We start from the raw sequence: 20,866 nt of genomic DNA, 5'->3' as shown, positions 1-20,866 counted from the left end.
CTCTTCCTTATCTCCAAGTGCCTTAAATGACAGTAGTTGTAACAAGATGACCCACTGCAGTGCCTTCAAGGTTTCTGAGGCACGGGACACCGTGTTTTAACTGAAATTCATGACCAGAGGGTGAGGCAGCAGGGACTCCCTGACAGTAGATACTTTTGTGGTAGATAATGACTGGTACCTTGCCTTGCTCTCTCAGTCCCTGGGGGACCCTCCCTGGGAGCAGTGGCTGGAGACTGTGCTGAGGTTGCTCCATACTCTGTGCTTGCAGGGTTGCTGTCAGCACTGGATCTTGTGGAAGTCAATCCTCGGTTGGCCACCTCAGAGGAAGACGTGAAGGCGACGGCTGGCCTGGCAGTGGATGTGATTGCTTCAAGTTTTGGTCAGACAAGGGAAGGAGGGCACATTGTCTATGACCAACTTCCTAACCCCCGTTCGCCAGATGAATCGGAAAACCAAGAACGTGTGAGAATGTAGAAACGCTGAGGGCTGAGAGGTGCTTCACTATGGGCATTCCAGACGCATTGGAGGGGGCAAGTACCAAATGGCTGGCCAGGTCGATATCGCCTTAATTGAGAACATTTGTGCGCACTCAAGATTGTACAATTCCTCTTCATTATGTTGACCAATACTATTACTGTATGTTTTTTGCAGTTCACAGGATGTTAATATATTGGAGTACTACATAAATTTCAAGGAATCATAAACAGCATTTATTACCTTGGTATATCTCTGGTCTTGTTGCTTTTCTTTCACATTTAGGTGGTTCTCTGTCTCGCCTCCCTCCTCCCGCAGTTTGGCTGGACAGTGCATCCTTGAACTGTCAGCCCAAAGCAGCAGCTCATTCTCTGTCCCTACTATTCATTCACAGGGTCAAAGCTCTGGTCCTCAAATCCTTCTCTTTCGGAAGTTTAATGGTGGCGGAAGAATTTGTAATAAACCAGGCCTCCCAGGATGGCAAGCTCCAGCAAGATGATGATGGACAGCAGCAGCTTATTGGTGACCACTCTACAAAGAGGGAAATTGAGAAGTCAGATAGCTGTCCTTCCTTGCATTTGTAGTTCTGTGGGGTTTGACCTAGGACTTGGGGTGGAGGCTAGGTAGTTTGGAGTTTTTGATTACACAGCCATTTAGCAGTACGTAACTACTTATAAGCAGTACGTAACTACTTTAGCTGGCAAGTAATAACTTGTAAGCTTTTCTAGGTGAAACTAGTAATAACGCCATCAACTCAGAAACGTTAAAGCTTATATAACACCTTGGAAATCACACAAACCTCATTTCAGAGTAGAAGACAGTCTATTAGCCATATATCCCACATCCTTTTCTCGGAGAAAGGGTTTGGAACAGATGCTCCAGTGTCAAAATGCAGTTCAAAGGATGAGTCCTGCTTCAGGAAAAGGAACTAGAAGCCGGGCTTTGCCTTTTAACCCCTTGTGAACATCCTGCTCCCCCCGGGGCCTCTCAACCCAAATGGTCCGCTCTATTCTGTAGATCACTCACCTGACTTAATGCTACTGAGTTGATGCCGGCTCATAGCGACTATATTGGACAGGGCAGAACTGGCCCTGTGGGTTTTCAGACCGAATACCTTTCTAGGAGCAGAGTCTCCTCTTTCTGCTGTCACATAGATTGTGTGCTGTTAGACTTTCTTGAGTCTGACCCTTGGTGATCCTGTATGCTAGAGTAGAATGGCATCACAGGCTTTTCTCGGCTGTAATCTTGATGCAGATCACTAGTACCACTGGGTGGGTTTGAACCATTAACCTGTAAGTCAGCAGTTGAGTGCACATCACCGGGGTCACCTGTGAGCTATAAGGAGCACACCCACTGCCGTCAAGGTGATTCTAACTCGGTGACCCTCAAAGACAACATAAAACTGCCTCACAGTGTTGCCAAGACTCAATCTGTGGACACAGACGGCCACATCGTTCTCCTACAAAGGCAGGATAGGACCTTCAATCGTTGTCTATTTTGTTAACCTGAGACTCCTATCTCTTCAGTGTACTCGGAAGTGTCTCTGTGTTCCACGAGGAATTTGGCCTCTACTGAAGAACTCTTCACTGGTGCTCTTGCCGGGCCACCAGGTGTGTCCAGGGTGACACAGCTCATGTCCTTAGCTGACTTCAGCCTCCGTGACATTACTGTCCTATTTGGTGTCTTGTATAATTGCTGTTTGCACTTAATCCAAGGGTGGTAGTTATTTTTTCAAGTCACCTTTTTGCTAGACTTGAACTTTGCAAGAACTACTGGATAGAGGTTAATTCCTATGGAGAACAAGCGCTGCCAAGAGCAAGCAGCAGCAGTGAAAACCATTTAAAATTGAATTTTATAAAGACATTTCAAGGAATATGAAGTGCTAAGGAATAGAAGTGCTTTCGGTGGATAAATTTTCCATGGGAAACTTCGCAGGGCAGTATATACTTTTAACAAAGGGTTCAGCCCAGGGATAGGTACCCACTGAAACACTGTTCCTTACTCTGAAAGTACTCTAGTGGCTATCATCAGGGAGACATCGCCAGCTAACCCCCCCCACCCCCACTGCTCCACGGGAGAAAATAAACCCTTACCTGCTCCCCATAAGGACCTGCAGCTTCAGAAGCGCCCTCTACAGCTGCAGAATGTTGGGATTGAGTTGATGGCAGTGTGTGGGTTTGCTCCTTTATTTTTTGCACTGTTGGGCGGTACTATGTATAGGGACACTGGGTGGCAGCAAGCACTGAGGAGTTTTGAGTCTATTACAAGCTTTGGCATTTGGGGTGAAAACCATGAAGAGTTAAATCAATTTTGTGATGATATTTTAAAGAACTTACTTTCTGGACATTGACCGGAGAATCTTTCGACTTTTGCTCAAGTTTTCACTTGTGTTTACGAGCTGAGAAAAGAAAACAGCAATTATCTACCCTTCTTTCAAGGACACACACACACAGGACAGAATGTGGGCGGACATTCCTATGGTGGCAGATGGGCAGAAAAACTCAAGAGAATGAAATTACATTTCAAGGAGGGCCTCTGAGGACAAAGGGAAAGGAGGTGCTACTTTACTACTCGTGAAGCACTCAGGAATTCCCGCCTGGGACTCTGGAGCAGCTTGGAGCAGCTTCTGATTAGATCGTAATTGGTCAAACTCAGGAGAGGCTTAGCGGTGGCTTTTAGAATAGGCTGATGGGCATCCAGTTTGGGGACTTGGTGCCCCACTCGCCCCTTTACGACTTTAAGACTGAACTGTGAAAGGCGCTGGCCTTGGTCCAGACAGCTGGAGAATGTGTCCAAGAGTCTTGCTAAGTTGATGTCTTGGTCTACTCTTTGGCTTTTAAATTTAGCCTATTCAACAACAAAAAAATTTAGCCTATTCACATAAAAATTTTAAAAAGGCCCAACCCCAAAACTTGAGCTATGTTGATCTGCTCCCCAGAAGAATATAATGCAGATGACAGCAGTGAAGGTACAGCCCGGGGAGAGTGGTGGGTCTGTCCAGACCACACGGGTGTGAACTAGAAGGAAGAGAGGGAGAGACAGAACGAACTTCCTCATGGCCCACCAAGACCCGGGGACGACATCCCTGCTTGGAGCAGCCAGTGCACACAGGACCGTAGGGCCAGCCGCACCAGGAGATACAACGTTCCGCCACTGAACCTTAGTGCTATGGGGGCAGCACTGGAGACACCGTGCGGAAGGTGTGCCTAGTCTGCCCCAAGCATGGCAGAGTGAATCGCCGGGCGAGTACCACAGGGCAGCAAGGGGGAGCAAAGTAAACTGAGTGCCTGAGGAATCCTGAAAATAGACTTCTGACTCAGGACAGGGCTTGGCACCTCATCAGAGCTGATTGGAAAACACTCAAGGGTCAGTAGATAGATTTTTGTGTTCTTTTTCCCCCTTTCTTGCACCCTATGTCTATATAAAAGAGGCAGGACAAAGAATCCCAAGGAGAAAACAAGTGGACCAGCAGTCCCTGGGGGACATGGGAGAGGACGGGGTAGGGAGGGGGAGCGGGGAGCCAACAAACTTAGGGATGAGGGAACAACAAGAAATCTAAAAATGATGGTGAAGAGGCCTGGTGGGGTTTGATCAAGTACAATGTATCCAAGAGGAATTACTGAGAGCGAGTGGAGGGTAAACATGATAGTGGGATAAGAGGAAGGAAACGGAATACAGGGAAAAAATAGGAAGCAAAAGCTATAGAGGTATAGCTATAGGCATGTACATATGTAAGTATAATGTATAGAATTTATAATGAAAGTGATAGCGGCCAATGTACACATATTTATATGTTAAGTATTAGGGTAGCAGAGGGACTTTGGGCTTCTACTCAAGGCCTCCCTAAACACAAAAACACTTTGTTCTAATAAGCCGGCAGTCTGATAGCTTCCTGCCTCGATTATCGCCGAAAACAAAATGGGTGCATGAGCAGATGTGAAGAAAGTAGATGGTGCCAGCTATGAAAAGATAGAGCATGTGGGGTCTTAAAGTTAAATAAGCAGCCATCTAGCAGGGAAGCAAACCCATGTGGAAGGAGCACACCAGCCTGTGTGATTATGAGGTGTAAGTAGGATCAGGTATCAGTTATCAAAAAATCTAAAACAATTTGTATCGATGTGAATGAGGGGGGTTGGAGTAGAGACCCACAGCCCATCTGTAGATAATTCAACCAGGGTACAGTATAGCACCAAGAAAACACATTATCCCTCTAGTTCCTGAACGCTTCCCAACCCCCCACTACCATGGCTCAGTTCTACCTTACAAATCTGGCTAGCCTGGAGTATACACATTGGGACAGACAAGACCTCTGACACATGGAATTCAGGACAGATTACTTCCTCAGGAACAGTAGTGGGAGGGTAGCGGTATCAAGAGGGTAGGGGATGTTAAGTGGGGAGAGGGAGAACCCATCACAAGGTTGGATGTAAAGCCCACTCCCCTGGGGGGACAAACAATAGAAATGTGGGTGAAGGTATACAATGGACAGTGTAAGGTATGAAATAATATATATTTGATCAAGGATTCATGAGGGTGGGTGAGAAAGGGGAAAAAAGAGCTGATACTAAAGGCTCAAGTAGAAAATGTTTTGGAAATGATGGCAACTGTACAAGTGTGCTTTATACAATGGAATGATGGATTGTCAGAAGATTTTTAAGGGCCCCCCAATAAAATGATAAGCCCCACACTGAGCTCCTTTTCCTGTCCTGGTCTGCGCTATGGGGTCTTCTTTTCATCTCGGTTTACTTTGTTTCTTCAGAGCACAGCATGCCCGACGCGTTGTAGTACTTTTTACATTTCTATGCAGATGAACTTATGGAAAGGGAGAAATGTGTTGTTTTCTAGAGTCTCTCAGGGAAACTGCCACCATTTTGCTACAGTTTTTCTGTTTTCTTCCCAGGCAACAGTAAACAAATCCTTACAGCTTGACAATAGTACAAAAATAGTAATTAAAAAATTTTTTTATTGTGGGATCATGTAACTCTTATCACAATCCATACATCCATCTATTGTGTCAAGCACATTTGTACATTTGTTGCCATCATTATTCTCAAAACATTTCCTTTCTACTTGAGCCCTTGTTATCAGCTCATTTTCCCCTCCCCACTTCATGAACCCTTGATAATTTATAAATGATTATTTCATGTCTTACACTATTTAATGTCTCCCTTCACCCACTTTTCTGTTGTCCACCCCCCATGGAGGGGGGTATATGTAGATCATTGTGATCGGTTCCCCTTTTCTCCCCCACCTTCCCTTACCCTCCTGGTATCGTTACTCTCATTGGTCCTGAGGGGTTATCTGTCCTGGATTTCATGTGTTCCCAGCTCTTATCTGTACCAGTGTACATGTTCTGATCTAGCCAGATTTGTAAGGTAGAATTGGGTGGGTGAGAGGAAACATTAAAGAACTAGAGGAAAGTTGTATGTTTCATCAGTGCTACACTATACCGACTGGCTTGTCTCCCTGCGACCCTTCTGTAAGGGGATGTTCAGTTGCCTACAGATGGGCTTTGGGTCTCCTCTCCACAATCCCCCTCATTCACAATGATATGATTTTTTGTACTTTGATGCCTGATACCTGATCCCATCGACACCTCGTGATCACACAGGCTGGTGTGCTGTTTCCATGTGGGCTTTGTTGCTTCTCAGCTAGACGGCCACTTGTTTACCTTCAAACCTTTAAGATCTCAGACGCTATATGTTTTGATAGCCAGGCACCATCAGCTTTCTTCACCGCATTTGCTTATGTACATATTTGTCTTCAGCGATCTTGTCAGGAAGGTGAGCATCATGGAATGCCAGGTTAATAGAACAAAGTGTTCTTGCATTGTAGGAGTACTTGAGTGGAGGCCCAATGTCCATCTGCTACCTTAATACTAAACCTACAAATATATGCACATAGATATATTTCCCCATCATTATATAAATGTTTACATATGCACATGCCTATATTTAGACCTCTATAAATGCCCTTTACCTCCTAGTTTTTCCTCTTTTTCCTTTGACTTTCCTCTTGTCCCACTATCATGTTGGACCTTCATTTGGGTTTCAGTAATTCCTCTCTGTTACATTGCCCTTGATCAAGCCCTACCAGGCATCCTACACCCTCCTCGCCATCGATTTTGGATCATTTGTTGTTCCCTTGTCCCTGGGTTTGTTAACACCCACTTCCTTTCCCCCATACCTCCCCTTCTCCCATGTCCCCTCAGAACTGTACCTCTGTTGTTTATCCCACCTATCTTATCTAGATAAACCTGCAGAGATAATAATATGCACCAAAACAAGACAAAGCAAAACCAAGCAACAAAAGAAAACAGAACTACAAAACACCAACTTCAAAAAAAATGAGAGAGAAAAGCCTGTAAATAGTTCAAAGTCTGTTTGTTGACCTGCCACGCCCTGGCCCCAAAGTCTATTTTTGGTCTTCCCTGGGGACTTTGTTGCTCTGTTCCCCTTGCTGTTCTGTTGCACGCCCTTAGTGTTTCGGCAGAGTGTGGTGGGGTCAGATCGGGTGCGATTCCTGCGCTGTGTCTCCAGTGATGGACAGTAGTATTTTATGACCTGTGAATAACTCTTTGCTCTAAATGACAAAGTATAAGCAGAGGATGCTTTCCAGGAACGCTTATGAGGAAAAACAAAACTCGAGTGGCTCAAAATTTCATGTCTCAACACATTATTCTCTTGTTAATGAGCAGTAATGAGAGGGATTAATAAGAGAACGGAGGGACTGCAGTCTAGAAGACGATTATCAGTAAATGGTAGCATCAGGTTGCCTCACTCTCCCCACAGCCCCACCCCCACCCCCTCATTAAAACAAAATCCGAGGTGTGAAACCACTTCTAAAGGGATCTATGCTCCAGCAAGAAAATGGAAAATCAAGAAAGCCAGCGAACATACTGGTCATTCTCTGAATCCAGAACTGGGCTCACCTGCTAGCCTCCCCACTGCCCTCTTCCCGGACTCACTCTATTCTTGGTGCGTTCCAACTGCTCCCGCTGCTCTCCCAGCTCCTCGATGATTTCTGAGCCGATCTGGTCGGTCTCGGTGGCGATCCGATGAGAGCGCTCAATGCTCTGGGTGGCCCGGTTCAGGCTGTCAGTGCCTTGCAGAAGCAACGCCCTCTGAGACTGTAGCCGAGTCTACCAGGAATAGGAAAGGGAAATGTGAAGACTTCGCTAATCACTGACGCCATGTTCTTATTCCTTAGGATCTTGTGTTTAGATAGAATACTTTTGTTGTTTTTGAGCTGATTCTGCCTCAGGGTGACACCAACCTCACAGGGTTTTCAGCGCTGGGAAGTTTAGGACTCAGAGAGCCAGGCCTGTCTTATACGGAGCCCCTGGATGAATTAGAATTGTCCCCTTTTCAGCTGTAGGTGAGCACGTAACCATCTGAGTCGCCCAGGGAGGGGGACAGCAGTTGTTAGGTGTGGTAGAGTGGGGTCCGATAAATTTCATTACTTAAGCACTGGCCGAGATGTAGGGTACAGGAGTGACTTGAAAATGCGTGTGCTCTGTGGCGTTGGTAGCTTACCAAATGAACTGTGCTCTACAACTCGACTAAGAACTCCCGCCTGACTGAGTGCCGCGCGAGGTGCCAGGAATAAGCTACTCTTTCTCCAACACCAAAGGAGTCTTGAGAAAATGTTAAAAAGAGACGGGCTAAAACAAAACAAAAAAAACAAAAAACGGGCTATAGACCCTCTTGGTAAGCTGAAGCAGAATTTCACCTCTGTCCGAATAAACAACAAAGCTTCTACTCCATCACACGGCTCTGCTCTCGGAAGCTGGGGACATCTTCCTCAGCTGTCCTCATTTCCCAAATGCCCTCATTTTCTAAATCCCTTCAACGAGAGGCTGAAACCCAGACAGGCCAGAATTAAGCACCTTCGACTGAAAGCGGTGCTGCTCTCAATCCTTAGGTATTCAGAGCACAGAGGCCTGACACCAAGCAAGCGAGTTCGGCAATGGGGTCCACCATCAAGAAGTCACAAGAAGCCTTTGTCTCACCCGTGGCACCCAGGCCAGGGGATTGGAAACTGCTGAATGAGGAACAAGGAACCCCATTCTGGTATTTGCAGGGGAGCAGAGGAAAGTGTTTATCAAGGGTGTACATTTTCCACTGAGCCCTCAGAGACATGGTCGCACAGACCCACCCCACACAGAGGTGAACCGGAAGTGCTCCTAATGGCCATATATCGATTTCAAAACAACACAGAAGTGAATTATCTTAAAAGCAACGTCAGGGTCTGGATTCAGCTCCCTGTTTTCTGTTTTGGTAACAGTGCCGAGTCACTAATGCGCACGCAAGTCACTAATGCGCACGCAGTCCACCTGCTTTTCCCAGGTGCTCTGGACGAGCCCCGGTGGCTTCTGCCTGTGACAACGTCCTGCAAACCCTCTGAAAAGGTTTCACCAGTCACAAATACTCTTGCTGGACCAGGCTGCATCATGAAGTAGGATGCCCTTCACGCCTAGGTTCATGGCCCCCCTTCTGTGTTACCTGCCAGGACATTTCTAGTTTGTATGGAATATAACCAACCTTAAACATAACGTGCACGAAGTCTAAGTTCCCTCCTTTACTATCCAGCTTCTCTAGGTGGTTTCAGAATCTAGAGTTTGCATCACTCAGGCCGGTGTTCTGAGGGGCTCGTGCTGCCCCGCAGCAGCATGTCTCCATGAGTGCAGCGGCCTGCATTCTCTGAGTAGTCTGGCCATCTGCATACAGGAGGGTAAGCCAAGAGAGATTGCTATGAGGGTTCCAATGCATACATGCATGGGTTTACGGTAAACACAGGATGTTTACAACGTGCCTTTGTGATCGGGGATGGCTGCAGACAGGTTCTCTCAGTAAAATGTCTGTCTTAGCCTCCTTAATAAGTTCCATCAAATCAGTAGCTTCTGAGGGGATCACCCAGGCCCGTTCAATTCAAGGAGGAAAATGGGACCAATTTGGGAGATTCTTGTTACGATTTCCCGGAAGGACATGGAAACCTGCACAGGTGAGACAAAGGCTAGGGAGGTCGCACTGCGGTATTTGCTCCCTCGGGACACGGCATCTGCTCATTCTTCAAGGCTAGCCATGTCTCTCCTGGGAGAATTTATTAGAAAGTCTTACTCCATCCCTGATCGTGCCCCCTTCAAATTTATTTTTGTTCCCACATCTCAATGAACATTGACAGGAATCCAACTTGAGTCCCTTTGTTGACATGTCAACAAGCTGATGCAGCACTAGAAACATTCATGTATCTACACCGAGAAACACGGAAGCCAGCCACCTGCCACCTGACTGGAAAAGATCCTGATTTGTGCCCATTCCAAAGAAGAGTAAGACTAGGTGAATTATCTAACATTATTATTACTACCAAGTTGTACAAAATAAGTCTGATTTCGTTGCAGATAATTTAAAAACCTTTACAGTAGTATGTCAACAGAAACTCAAGGTGGATTCAAGAGAGGTCTTAGAACAAGGGCTCTTGTTTCTGAAGTTGGATGGATTGGGGCTGAGAAGTGAGAATCCTACCAAGATGCTTATTAGTGTTTTGTTGATTATACAAAAGCATTCAACTGTGTGGATCATTGAGGATTCTAGAACACTTCATTGTGCTTACGCAGAATCTGTACATAGACCAAGAGGCAGTCACTGGATAGAACAAGGGCAAATACATGGATTAAAAATTAAGAAGAACATATTTCAGATTTGCATCTCTGCACCATACTTTTGCAGTCTCTCTGGTGAGCAGACAATCCAAGACGCTGGCCTGTATGAACAGGAATGTGGTATCAGACTGGGGAGAAAGTTTATTAACAACTTGAAATATGCAAATGATACAACCTGGCTTGCTCAAAGTTAGGAGGGCTTGAAGCATTTTGATGAAGCTCAAAGTCCATGTCCTTCTGTATGGACTGTGAATCAATGTAAACAAAACAAAAATCCTCACAACAAGACCAATAGGCAACATCCCAATTCATGAAGAAAAGATTCAAGTGGTCAAGGATTTGATCAGTCAACACTCAGGGAAGCAACAGTCATGAAATCAAAGGACCTCTTCAGAGCGTTACAAAGGTGTCACCTTGTGGATGAAGGTAGACCCGAACTACGCCACGGTGTTGTCAATCACCGTGTACGTGTGGGAGATGGGCTACGAGTAAGGAGGAGCGTAGAAGGTCTGATGCCTTTGACTATGGTGTTGGTACGGAAAACGGAAAGAACGGAGCTTGGTGAGATTCCTCTCACTCGTCCTGGACATGGTACCAGCATCCAGTCCCCGGAAAAGGACATCAGTACAAAAGCGGAAGACCCTCAATGAGATGGAAACAACAATGGGCTCAAACAGAACAGTAATTATGAGATGGTGCCGGCAGTATTTAATTCTGTTGTACATAGGGTCACTATGGGTCGGAACCAACTTGACAGCACCTAATAGCAATAGCATGATTTGGTAGCAATACTTTGTAAAGCCCAAGTTCCCAAATTTATTTGGCCTCCAAACTCACTGCCATTCAGTTGGTGCCACCTCATGGCGATCATACAGGGAACAGGGCAGACAACTGTCCCTTTTCGTTTCCAAGACTGTAAATATTTATGGGAGAAGAAAGCCTCGTCTTTCTTCTGCAGAGCAGCTGGTGGTTTCAAACTGGCAACCTTGCAGACCACAACCCAACTTGTAGCCACTATACCACCAGGGCTCCTTGCATTTGGCCTACGACCCCCTATTCAGAAAAAAAAAAAAATTACTTAGTGCCTCTTTGGCATTTAAAAACTTTTGTACTGTTGCCCACACTCCATGATGATGTGAATGTATCTATCTGCTCCTGCAGCCCTGCTGCCTCACCCCAGCACGCCTCGAGGGCTGGGATCACCCACTGTAGTTAACACTGGCGTTAAGGATAGCCTGGGTTAATTTTATAACAATATTCTCATAAAGCTCAAGTTCAAGTTTAATGGATCTTGTTTCAGTTGGAAAAGTAGAAAGAAGTGAAGATTTGGTCTGCTCTTCTGTCATGGAGCATATGCTGGCGCTTAACTGTAGCTCCACAAGGTCAGAAAGCTCACTAGTCCAAGTGCCTTACAAAGAGCACAGCATGTGACGGGGAGGAACAGTCTCGTGTTCACGTCTTGTAGGTCATTCCTGTTACAAAGGAGCCTGAAGAGCAGACAACAGACAATGCACAGCCAACACATTGTTTTTTAACTAATACATTCAGTAACGTGTGGAAAGGTCAACATTCAAAGTAAAAATGAAAAAGTATCACCCAAAATATAAATGCCTAGGGATTAAGAAAACCATATGAAATTATAATACAAAATAAAACACCATCACCCTAAAACCAAAACTGTAATACGTCTAGGTATTAACAAAGATATAGAAGATCTTTAGGTTGAAAGGTCCTCATGTTTCCTAGAGGGCAAAATAAAAGAAGTGAATAAGCAGTGGGCCAATTGAGATGTGACTCCTTACTCTGTTACTATCCAACTTTCATCACTTCCACTTATAAACCTCAGTATTTGGGGGCAGGCTTGCAAAATGGACGCTAGAGGTAACAATGTAGCACCGTAAATCTGACAGCTTTACAAATACATACAGAAAAATCTAAGCCTGCATGTGGTTTGAGCAAACCGGCGTCCAATACAAGAGCAGAGAAGGGGGGAGAAGCACAGGGTCAGGATGATGGGCAGCAGGGTACTACCACAGCACAGCTAATTCTGGAGCCACCAGCTTGGAGCCCAGCCCCACCCACGGTCACCCGGCAGCCAGTCCCGCCTCCCAGCGAGCCCGTGGAGCGGGGCGGAACTGCTCCATGGCTTCTGCGGCTGTGGACCTTGATGCGAACACAGACTGTCAGCATTCCCCCAGGCAGCACCTCTGGCTAGCAGCCCGCATGCTTTACCTGCTGCACCACTGGGCCCCATCCACAGGCCCCAAGGGAGGAAAAGCAGAAAGCTTACCAGGTGCTCATTCTCCACAGAGTATGTGCTGTACGCCACGTCTCCTCGGCCCCCGGCCGTGGCTGTCCAAGGCGTGCTTCTCACCTCCCGCTGCAGTTTGGCGAGGTCCTTCCTGTAGGTTCGCAGTTTGGACATCATGGGGTTACGGAAAGACAGCGGGGCATAACGTAGCTCCTCCTCCATCTCTGCCAGCTGGGGAAGCAGACCAGAGTGAAAGACCGGCCTGAGCACATGGCTTGTTGGGATGAATGGGGCACAGACTGGACCAAAGAAGTCCTTGATGACAAGCTTCCTGGGGGCAGGGCCGCGTGGGCCTCACCTTGTCACTGCTCCCCACGGCCAGCCTGCTGCTAGTGCCACAGTGAGGTCCAGGGAGCCAGAGGGCAGGCGACTGGCACTAGGGCTCTTCCCTGCGCCTCCCCTTTCTGAACGTCAGATTTCTATTTTTTTCTGGGGTAAGTAAACTGTAACACTTCGATATGCTCACAGGAGGACTGGATGGCCAGGATAAGCTTTGGTGACTTTGCGAAGCTTGTCGGAAGAAAGTGAGAACCAAACAGATATAAATTGATCTTAGCTACAAGGCTTTACAAAATGCACCTGAGATGTGATCTGAAAGAGGACTGGCTACACGAGGTACCGCCCATATGCCAGCAGTGTGGCTGTTTTTATGGGGTCTCTTCTTGCCACGTTTCTCTAACTCCTGTCAGCCTGCAGATGAGCAGCAGCCCCAGGATGGCAGGGTCTAGCAACAGCGGAACCAGAAAACCCAGGTAGCAGCTCCAGTGGGCAACTCACAGAGCGAGAGCCCAGTGATTTAGGGTGGGTGACTGGCTGGTGGAGTGGGAGTGCCACCACATGTGACAGAGCCAGGCTTGTCTACCCAGAGCAGGAGCCTCGGACCGAGACTTCCTGGTGGAGCCAGGCACCTCGGGGCTCTATTAGCAGAGCTACACTGGCCTGAGCAGTGGCCAGGCCGGGGCTGAGAGGGGCTGGGAACGAACGGTTCTGTACTGAAGAAGGGAAACTGCCCACATGCTTCCTGATCCCCAGTGACAATGAACCCCAGTTATAACCTGGTACTTCCCCCTGAATCCCGAGTTTGTCTGAGAGTCTTGCCTGAGTTCTGGGTGGCCACTGCCATGACTTATCGAACCCAGCAGAGAAGCAGAGTACCTTGGCAGGGACAGCTGGGGTCAGTGTTGGTGAAAACCAAAGGCTGGAGGGTAGAGGCCCGTTGACCTTCACCTCAGAAGGTCTTGGCTTGGTGGATGCTGCTGAAGAGCAGGTCCGCCGTCACCACATCCTTTGTAGAGACCAGCTGTACCCAGGTCTTGGTTTCTAGTACCCACCTCTCCCTTTAAAGAGATGCCCAAGAGCTGATCTTCTCCGAACGACACTGGGACAGGGCAGGGGGTCTTCAATAAGTAGGAAGAAGTTCTTGGGGCGGCAGAAACCAGGGTCAAGTACTACTACAGAGCACTCCCCAGGGGCTTGGCTGTGAGCCCGTCTCCTCAATGGGTTTGCTGACAGGAGAGCACAAGGAGACGGAGAGGGGAGAGCTCTACCTTGCACAGGGTAAGGAAGTTTCCCTAGGGCTCGGGGAGCCACCAATGAAGAGAAAAGCAGGGGTTAAATGCTCAGCAGCAGCCTGGAGTACCTTCCATCCCAGGTTGGAATGCATCTCGTTACTAGTGTGAAGTTTTCTAAGACAGGCATGTGACTAGAACTACCTTTGAGTCATGTCTTCTATGGCAAGAAGCTTAACTTACCTTACTGGTCAGCTTTTAAAATAAGCTTGGAGAGAAGACCATGGAGGTAAAGTCTTGAAAATGCCCTCAGCACTCACAGCGGGGCATTAGCACTGGACAGTACCCTCTCAACAGTCACCCCCACCAGTTGGGCTCAATTAGTAAGACACCCAGCCAAAACCAGGCTCAAGAAAGCAGAACCATTCATCAGGTCAGACACAGCCCTCATCCTTGAAAAAGGTCAATAGGAGGGGAAGAAACAAGAACTTGCCCCCTCGTCTCACCGTTTCACTTGCTTCCTGTTGTTTTTCATCAAAATCTCGGATCCACTTCTTCTTTTCCTCTGGAAAAAGACAAGACAGGTTCAGCAGCTTCTGCATTTCCGTGCACTTGTGGAGGCCATGTCCTCGGTGCAGAATCAGCTTGGCCCTGCCCTGGGTGTGTCTGGGGTGGAGTGGAACGGACTTCATCACCCCTACAAGCCACCTGTCAGTCCCCGGGCTGCACAACAGTCACATGGTTGACACTAGCTAGTGCAGGAAGGCCTGGTGATCTGCTATTTTTACACACCCCCCCCCAAAAAAAGGATGTCTGTTTCAAGCAGTAGCATACAATTAAAACAGTGTGATTTTGCCAACATGGTTTCCCCCGGTTATACAGCTGTTCATTTAAAGTTGCTCAATGAACTCCCTCTCAAAAACCCACTGCCAGGTGGAACTGCCCCCGCGCGTCCTGAGGCGGTGACTCTTCTTATCCGAAGTGCACGGATGGAGCATCTCCTGGACAGAGACTAAACCGAAGCAGCAGGCTCTGCAAGACACAGCTGCAGGGAGCTACCTTAGTGTGCGTTCGACCCAGGTGAGCATGACTAGCCTTGGCCCCACACCGACTTCCAGTGAGTCCATTCCACTCTGACAGGCAGAGTAGGACTCTCTCATGGGGTTTCTGAGGCTACAGAGCCTTCTGGAAAGCCAGCCACATCTTTCTCTAGACACTGCTGGTGGATTCAAACCACCAACTTACAGTTACAAGAGCGGAATCACTGCACCACCAAGGCCACCACCATTCAACCAAGGTGAGCATGACTAGCTCTGGCCCAATAGCTGTGAAAATAACTGCTACACCGGGATTTAAAAATAGGTGGTTCATTTCCTTTTGGTGCCCCACTGTGGCCTTTCTATGAACTGCATCTGGATTAGACTGCCGGAGTTTAATGAGAAGCCCTGGTGTGCTGCTTACTGCAGGGTCAGCAGTTTGAAACCACCAGTCGCCCCCTGGGAGAACAAGGCGGCTTTCTATTCCTGTGGAGAGTCTTGGAAACCCACAGGGCAGTTCTACCCTGTCCAATGGGGTCGCTGTGAGTCAGAATTCACTCAATAGCAAGAAGTTGGGAGGGATTAGGGTCTCACGCCATCCTGGTCCCCTCTAAGGATGCTTCCTCCCGCAGAACGAGGGAAAATAACAGAATTAACCCGCTAGCGAGTGAACAAACTCAGACTCAGTGTGACCTTATCCCAAACCCAACCCACTGCATCAGCAGTCAATTCGGATTCATAGGAGTAACCCAGTAGGGCAGTGTAGAACAGTTAGTTCATGAAGGGCTGGGGGGGGGGGGGAGTGTCAAATTGTTTGGTGGAGTTTCTGCATCTTCTTCCTGAGGAACAGCTGGTGGGTTTGAACCACTGAGTCATCGGGGCTCCCCTTCTAGGTGCCTGGGGTAAGCACCAAACAAAACATACGAAATGCAGAGCTTCTGCTGTGGCTCTGTGGCTGTCCAGCCGAGTGAGCCCCAGAAGTGTCCCAGAGGGCTGTTACATGGCTTTCCATCCAGCAGGCCTGAGGCGGGCGGGGCTGAAGCTGCATTTCTCACAAGTTCTCAGGTGACCACTGTTACCGTGACAGGAAGGCAGACAACAGACCACAGACATGCGTTCAGTGTGTTAGGAGACAACTGCGCGGGGACAAAAGGCAAAGCGGAGTATGTTGAGAGTAGCTGTATGCAGATCAGTGTTCTACTTTCCACTTACATAAAATACCCAGTTTCTTACACAGAACCACAGCTAACAGCTCTTACTCCTGCTGGCAATATCCTAGCTTTATGCATGTAAACAGGGGCTCTGGTGGTGGTGTCAGAGAAGCTCGAACTGCTAACCGAGGTCAGTGGTTCAAATCCACCAACCTCTCTGGGAGAGACAAAAGGAGACTGTAGGCTCCAGTGAAGATTCACAACCTAAGAAACCCTACAGGGTCGCTATGAGTCTGAATCTACTAAGTGGCAGTGGGTTTTAGGTTTGGGTACACATATCTGACTCTACAGTCCTTGCTGTTGAATATTACAAGATATCATTAGTGACTCTGACATAGTGAGAACAGAATGCAACACTGCCTGGTCATGTTACAGTACAGCACCTCTCAACTCTCCATGTCCAATCCGCTCAATTAACTTCTGCCTCAGAACCACTTTGCCGACCTAGGATTCTCAAGACTCAAGTCTCCTGAGAACACAATCCCCTGTGCCTCTCTTCTCCTCTACCCAGCACAATGTCTGTCTAGTACCAGGCTCACTGTCGATCCTGATCCTTCTATATACAGCCCACCTGCCTTAGTGCTAACCTGTGGGCATTTCCCGGCCTGGCCATCCCTCACTTTCCCTAGGCTCCCCACTCTTCCATGCAGGTCCTATGCCAGTCAGAGCCAAGAGATGCCCATTTTTAATGTCCTTCTCATTTTCTCCCTGACAGACTCCCACTACTTAGCCCTTCACTCTCAGCTCAACATGCTCTTTTTAAATGAAGCTTCCCTCTTTCTCCTGCATCCAAGTTCACCTTTTTTTATGGGCCCAGAGAATATTATTTTAGGGCTTATTACTAATTATGTGGTAACCTACTTCTCTTTCAGACAAGAACTCTCAGGAGTTATCAGGGTGCAGGACAGTGGCTGACACACTAACTTCCAATGTCTTTACTGGAAAATGACTGAGTTTGTGCATTAATCATAAGCTACGTGCAAAGGCCGTGCCCACTCACTCACCAGGGGGACGAGCGCCCTGCAATGTTGAGGACATGGTCTCAGAGCGAGGATGCAGAGTGAGGCCTCGTGTGTTCACGTCCTTCATTAAATTAATTCAGGAAACCGCTCCTGGGCATTATGGAGAAGGCACTGAACAACAAGAGACACGCTGGGGAAGCATGTCTCCTGTATTGACTTCTCCATCCAACACCCAAGTCGGCCGCCAGCACCTTGTGCTTGAACACTCTGCTGTGGTGGAACGTCACACCCTTCTGACGACCTGACGCCGGCACTTGCCTTCTTTTCAAGCATGGGATGGCTAGGCAGATGGCAGAGGTGAAAGAACTCATTCCGCTGGAATTCAGAAACAACGGACTCTATGTGGCAAAATGGTAGGAATGGCCCTCTGCATCATTCAGCCTTACAGAAAAAAAGCAATGCCTAGCTCAAGTCAGCACCGGGCTGCAAACATCTTTTTTTCCATACTGTGCATCCGACCTTGTCACTTACCTGTCCCAGCCCTGTAACTGCATCCACTGCACTGAGAAAAAGACTCCACGCCTATTGTTTTTACATGGCTCCCCCATCACTTTATCCAGGTCTGTCAGATGCCACATTTTCACAAAAGGCCCTTCTCAGCCACCCTATTTCAAGTCACTGCTGCCCGCACTCTACTCCTTTGCTGCTTTACCTTCCTGTACAGCTCTCAGCACTCCTGTTAATATTACCAGCATCCGAGACACCGGTTCTCAACCTGCGGGTCACACCCCTTTGGGGGTCGAACAACCCATTCACAGGGGTCGCCCAATTCATAACGGTAGCAAAACAACAGTGATGAAGTAGCAACTAAAATAATTTTATGGTTGGGGGGTCACCACCACATGAGGAACTGTATTAAGGGGTCTTTGCATTAGGAAGGTTGAGAACCACTGAACTCAGGGAGTATTTGTTAAGCAAATGCACGAATTCCATTCTCTTTGCTGTTGGTGGCCCAACAGTTGAGCCCCTGCTCTCGGGACCCTATGCACAACAGAATGAAATGGTGCTTGGGGCTGCCCCATCCCCAGGGCAGGTTATACAGATCTCACTGCTGTGATCCATTCCGTTTTACACGTTAATTTTTGGAAGTAAAATACCAGGTCTTTCTTCCTCATCTCTATTAGCCTGGAGAGCCACTGAAACCTGTTGAGCATCCCAGCTCTGTGTAAGCCTCCACTGACAGATGCGCCTGCTCCAGTGGTGCGCAGACTGGGACTCCAACCCAGGTCTCTGGGAGAGAGGGCGAGAACTGTACCACGAATGCCTCCTGCACTCCTGTTCGAGTTGCTCCGTTCAGGGGGCCTTGGGTCCCTCACAAAGCAAACACCCAAGCTCTGGCCTTAGGTATAAACAATATATAAAATCTTAACCTTGTCGTCAACAAGATCTCCTAGCTTGTATCTATAAACAAGGAATTCTGGCAAGTCAGGTCTTCCTATAGGTTTAACTGGGGGGGGGGGGGGGATGAATCTAGTTCCTCCAGGCCAAGCTTATATATAGAAGCCTGAAGCTTGACATTAAGGGTCTAAGGAACCAGAAACTCGTGATAGGAACACGAACTCCACAACCCTGGTTATCACAACCACAATTATCCCTCTGTCCTCTCCTCCTCTCCCCGCTTAAAACACACACACACACACACACACACACACACACACGTATTTACTCACTTCCAAAAATAACTTTCTAAGTAATGACCCGTTTAGATTCTTAACCATTTTTGAGGCAATTATCCTTTGCCAGTCTGACTAAAACTACAGACCTCCTTTGAGAAAAAGGTTTCAACAAAACAATAATTCATGTTATTATTATTATTATCAAATGTTCATGAGGGAGGGGGGGAAATGAGGAGCTGATATCAAGAGCTTAAGTAGAAAGCAAATGTTTTGAAAATGATGATGGCAACAAATGTACAAACGTGCTTGACACAATGGATCTATGTATGGATTGTGATAAGAGTTGTATCAGCGCCCAAAAAATTATTTTTAAAAGGGTTTCAAAATATGTAAGATACACAGAACTACAGAAGATAGCAGTCCTACTGAAATACAGGGTCGCAGACAAGACTGATCTAGAATTGATCACGGGAAGGCTTCTGTTCACATGCTTTGGGCATGTTGTCAGGAAAGACCAGTCCCTGGAGAAGGACATCATGCTTTTTAAAGCGGGGGGAGGAGGCAGCCAAAAGAGAAAAACCGTGGGCAAGATGGACTGATACAGTGGCTGCAAATATGGGCTCACACAGAGTAACAAGGGTGAGGACAGCGCAGGGCCGGGCAGCGTTTCTCTGTCACACACAGAAAGGGTCGCATGAGTTGGAGCCGACCTGAGGCCACCTGAAAACATCCTAATTGTCACAATGAAATAAACAAGGTCAAGAGAGTATGAGAGAGGCACGAGAAGATCAACAGGGAGGATGTCAGGGCGCGGCATCCTGAAGCCCATGCCCGGTGCACCCGAAGTGACGGTAGGGAGCTCCAGGGCGCAGGGATCCAATTAGCACCAGGGGCTGTGTCTGAGTTGAGCAGCCAGGTGTCAGGAGAGACCCCAGGTCTGGGAGAAAGGTAGGGGCTTTCCCTCCAGGAGCATGCGGGACCTAGTTGGCGCCCCTGCCTCACCAGTCCCCGCCGTTCCCAGCAGCCGCTCCGGCACCCCTTGTAGGTCCTCATGGAGGCCACGGAAGATCTCGTGCAGCTTCTCGAAATGCTCCGAGGAGGTGGAAGAAGTGGCCATGGTGCAGGCCGCGCTTAGGCAGCTGCCGCCCAAATTGTGGGCTCGGGGCCCGCCCTATCGCTGGTCAACCACCTAGCCCCGCAGGCATCAGTGCGGCCGCAGCCGCTGCCCGGGACGGGGCACTTCCGGGGCTCAGGCCGGGGTCCTCCTCAGCCGGAACGCCCACTCCTTTCCCACCGTCCTGGGAGCGCCGGCGTGAAGGCCTGACTGAAAACCCGGAGAGGTGCGTGGCCCAGGTAACACTAGAGGAGCAAGGCTGCCTTGGAGCGGGCCGCACTTCCAAAGCCGGAATTACCGGGTCCGGAGTTCAAAGGAGCGCCACGGGGGAAGGCCTCGGGGAGACCCGCGGGTCTGGCAACGTGCTGGCCCACCTCCGGGGCCCTCGGCCGGCGAGGGCGGGCGCTGCAGTGCATGTCGGGGCTTGTAGTCCGATGCTTAAGGCACGCTCGACTGGCGTCACGCGCGCTCAGAGGGTAGGTGGTTCACCTAGAGGTGGCTGCTCCTCCCTCGCAGCGGGGTGGTACGAAGACCTCTTCCCCGCCATTGCACTATGCCTGTCCTTGGCTCTGTCTTTGCGCCCTTGGGTTTCTCTCCTGGTAGAATCTGTTTTCCGCTCCCTGTGGTCCTGCCTGCCCCATCCCTCGGCAGGGAATGTGCTTCTGGGGCTGTGTCGGTGAATAGGGTAAAAGCAAAAGGTACTCCCTTTTAGTACTGTGGTGGGCCGGTTAGACCCTGTTCATCGAGTCTCATCTCCCGCGAAGTGTACCGTTTACCCACTTTGCTGCGCTGCACGGGTTTAATTACTTTATGGGTGTACACGGGTCAGTGGCTGGAAAGTCAGGTTGTCATTGGTTTTATGATTTGCATTGAGCTCATTTTAAAATGCTCAAAATGTCCACACATATTTAA

General features: G+C 48.4%; 2 protein-coding genes across 2 annotated transcripts in view; one reads left to right on the top strand and one right to left on the bottom strand.

Annotated features, from left to right (window-relative positions):
- The window catches only part of ARG2 (arginase 2), a 29,599-nt gene extending 28,767 nt beyond the window's left edge, over positions 1-832 (top strand). Inside the window, exon 8 of the mRNA XM_075530503.1 lies at positions 269-832. Coding sequence (XP_075386618.1) covers positions 269-474 — 206 coding nt within the window. The 3' untranslated portion in view covers positions 475-832. The remainder of the gene's footprint in view (positions 1-268) is intronic.
- On the bottom strand, positions 688-20,100 carry VTI1B (vesicle transport through interaction with t-SNAREs 1B). Its single transcript, XM_075530504.1, has 6 exons — positions 19,843-20,100; positions 14,461-14,519; positions 12,426-12,617; positions 7,442-7,615; positions 2,811-2,872; positions 688-1,005 (listed from the first exon to the last, which is right to left on the bottom strand). The coding sequence occupies exons 1-6, from the start codon at positions 19,955-19,957 to the stop codon at positions 909-911; spliced, it is 699 nt and encodes a 232-aa protein (XP_075386619.1). The 5' UTR covers positions 19,958-20,100; the 3' UTR covers positions 688-908.
- Between the last annotated feature and the right edge of the window lie 766 nt (positions 20,101-20,866).

Source organism: Tenrec ecaudatus, chromosome 14 (genome assembly GCF_050624435.1).
Source record: "Tenrec ecaudatus isolate mTenEca1 chromosome 14, mTenEca1.hap1, whole genome shotgun sequence".
NCBI lineage: Eukaryota > Metazoa > Chordata > Mammalia > Afrosoricida > Tenrecidae > Tenrec > Tenrec ecaudatus.
This window is presented reverse-complemented; position numbering and strand designations above follow the sequence as displayed.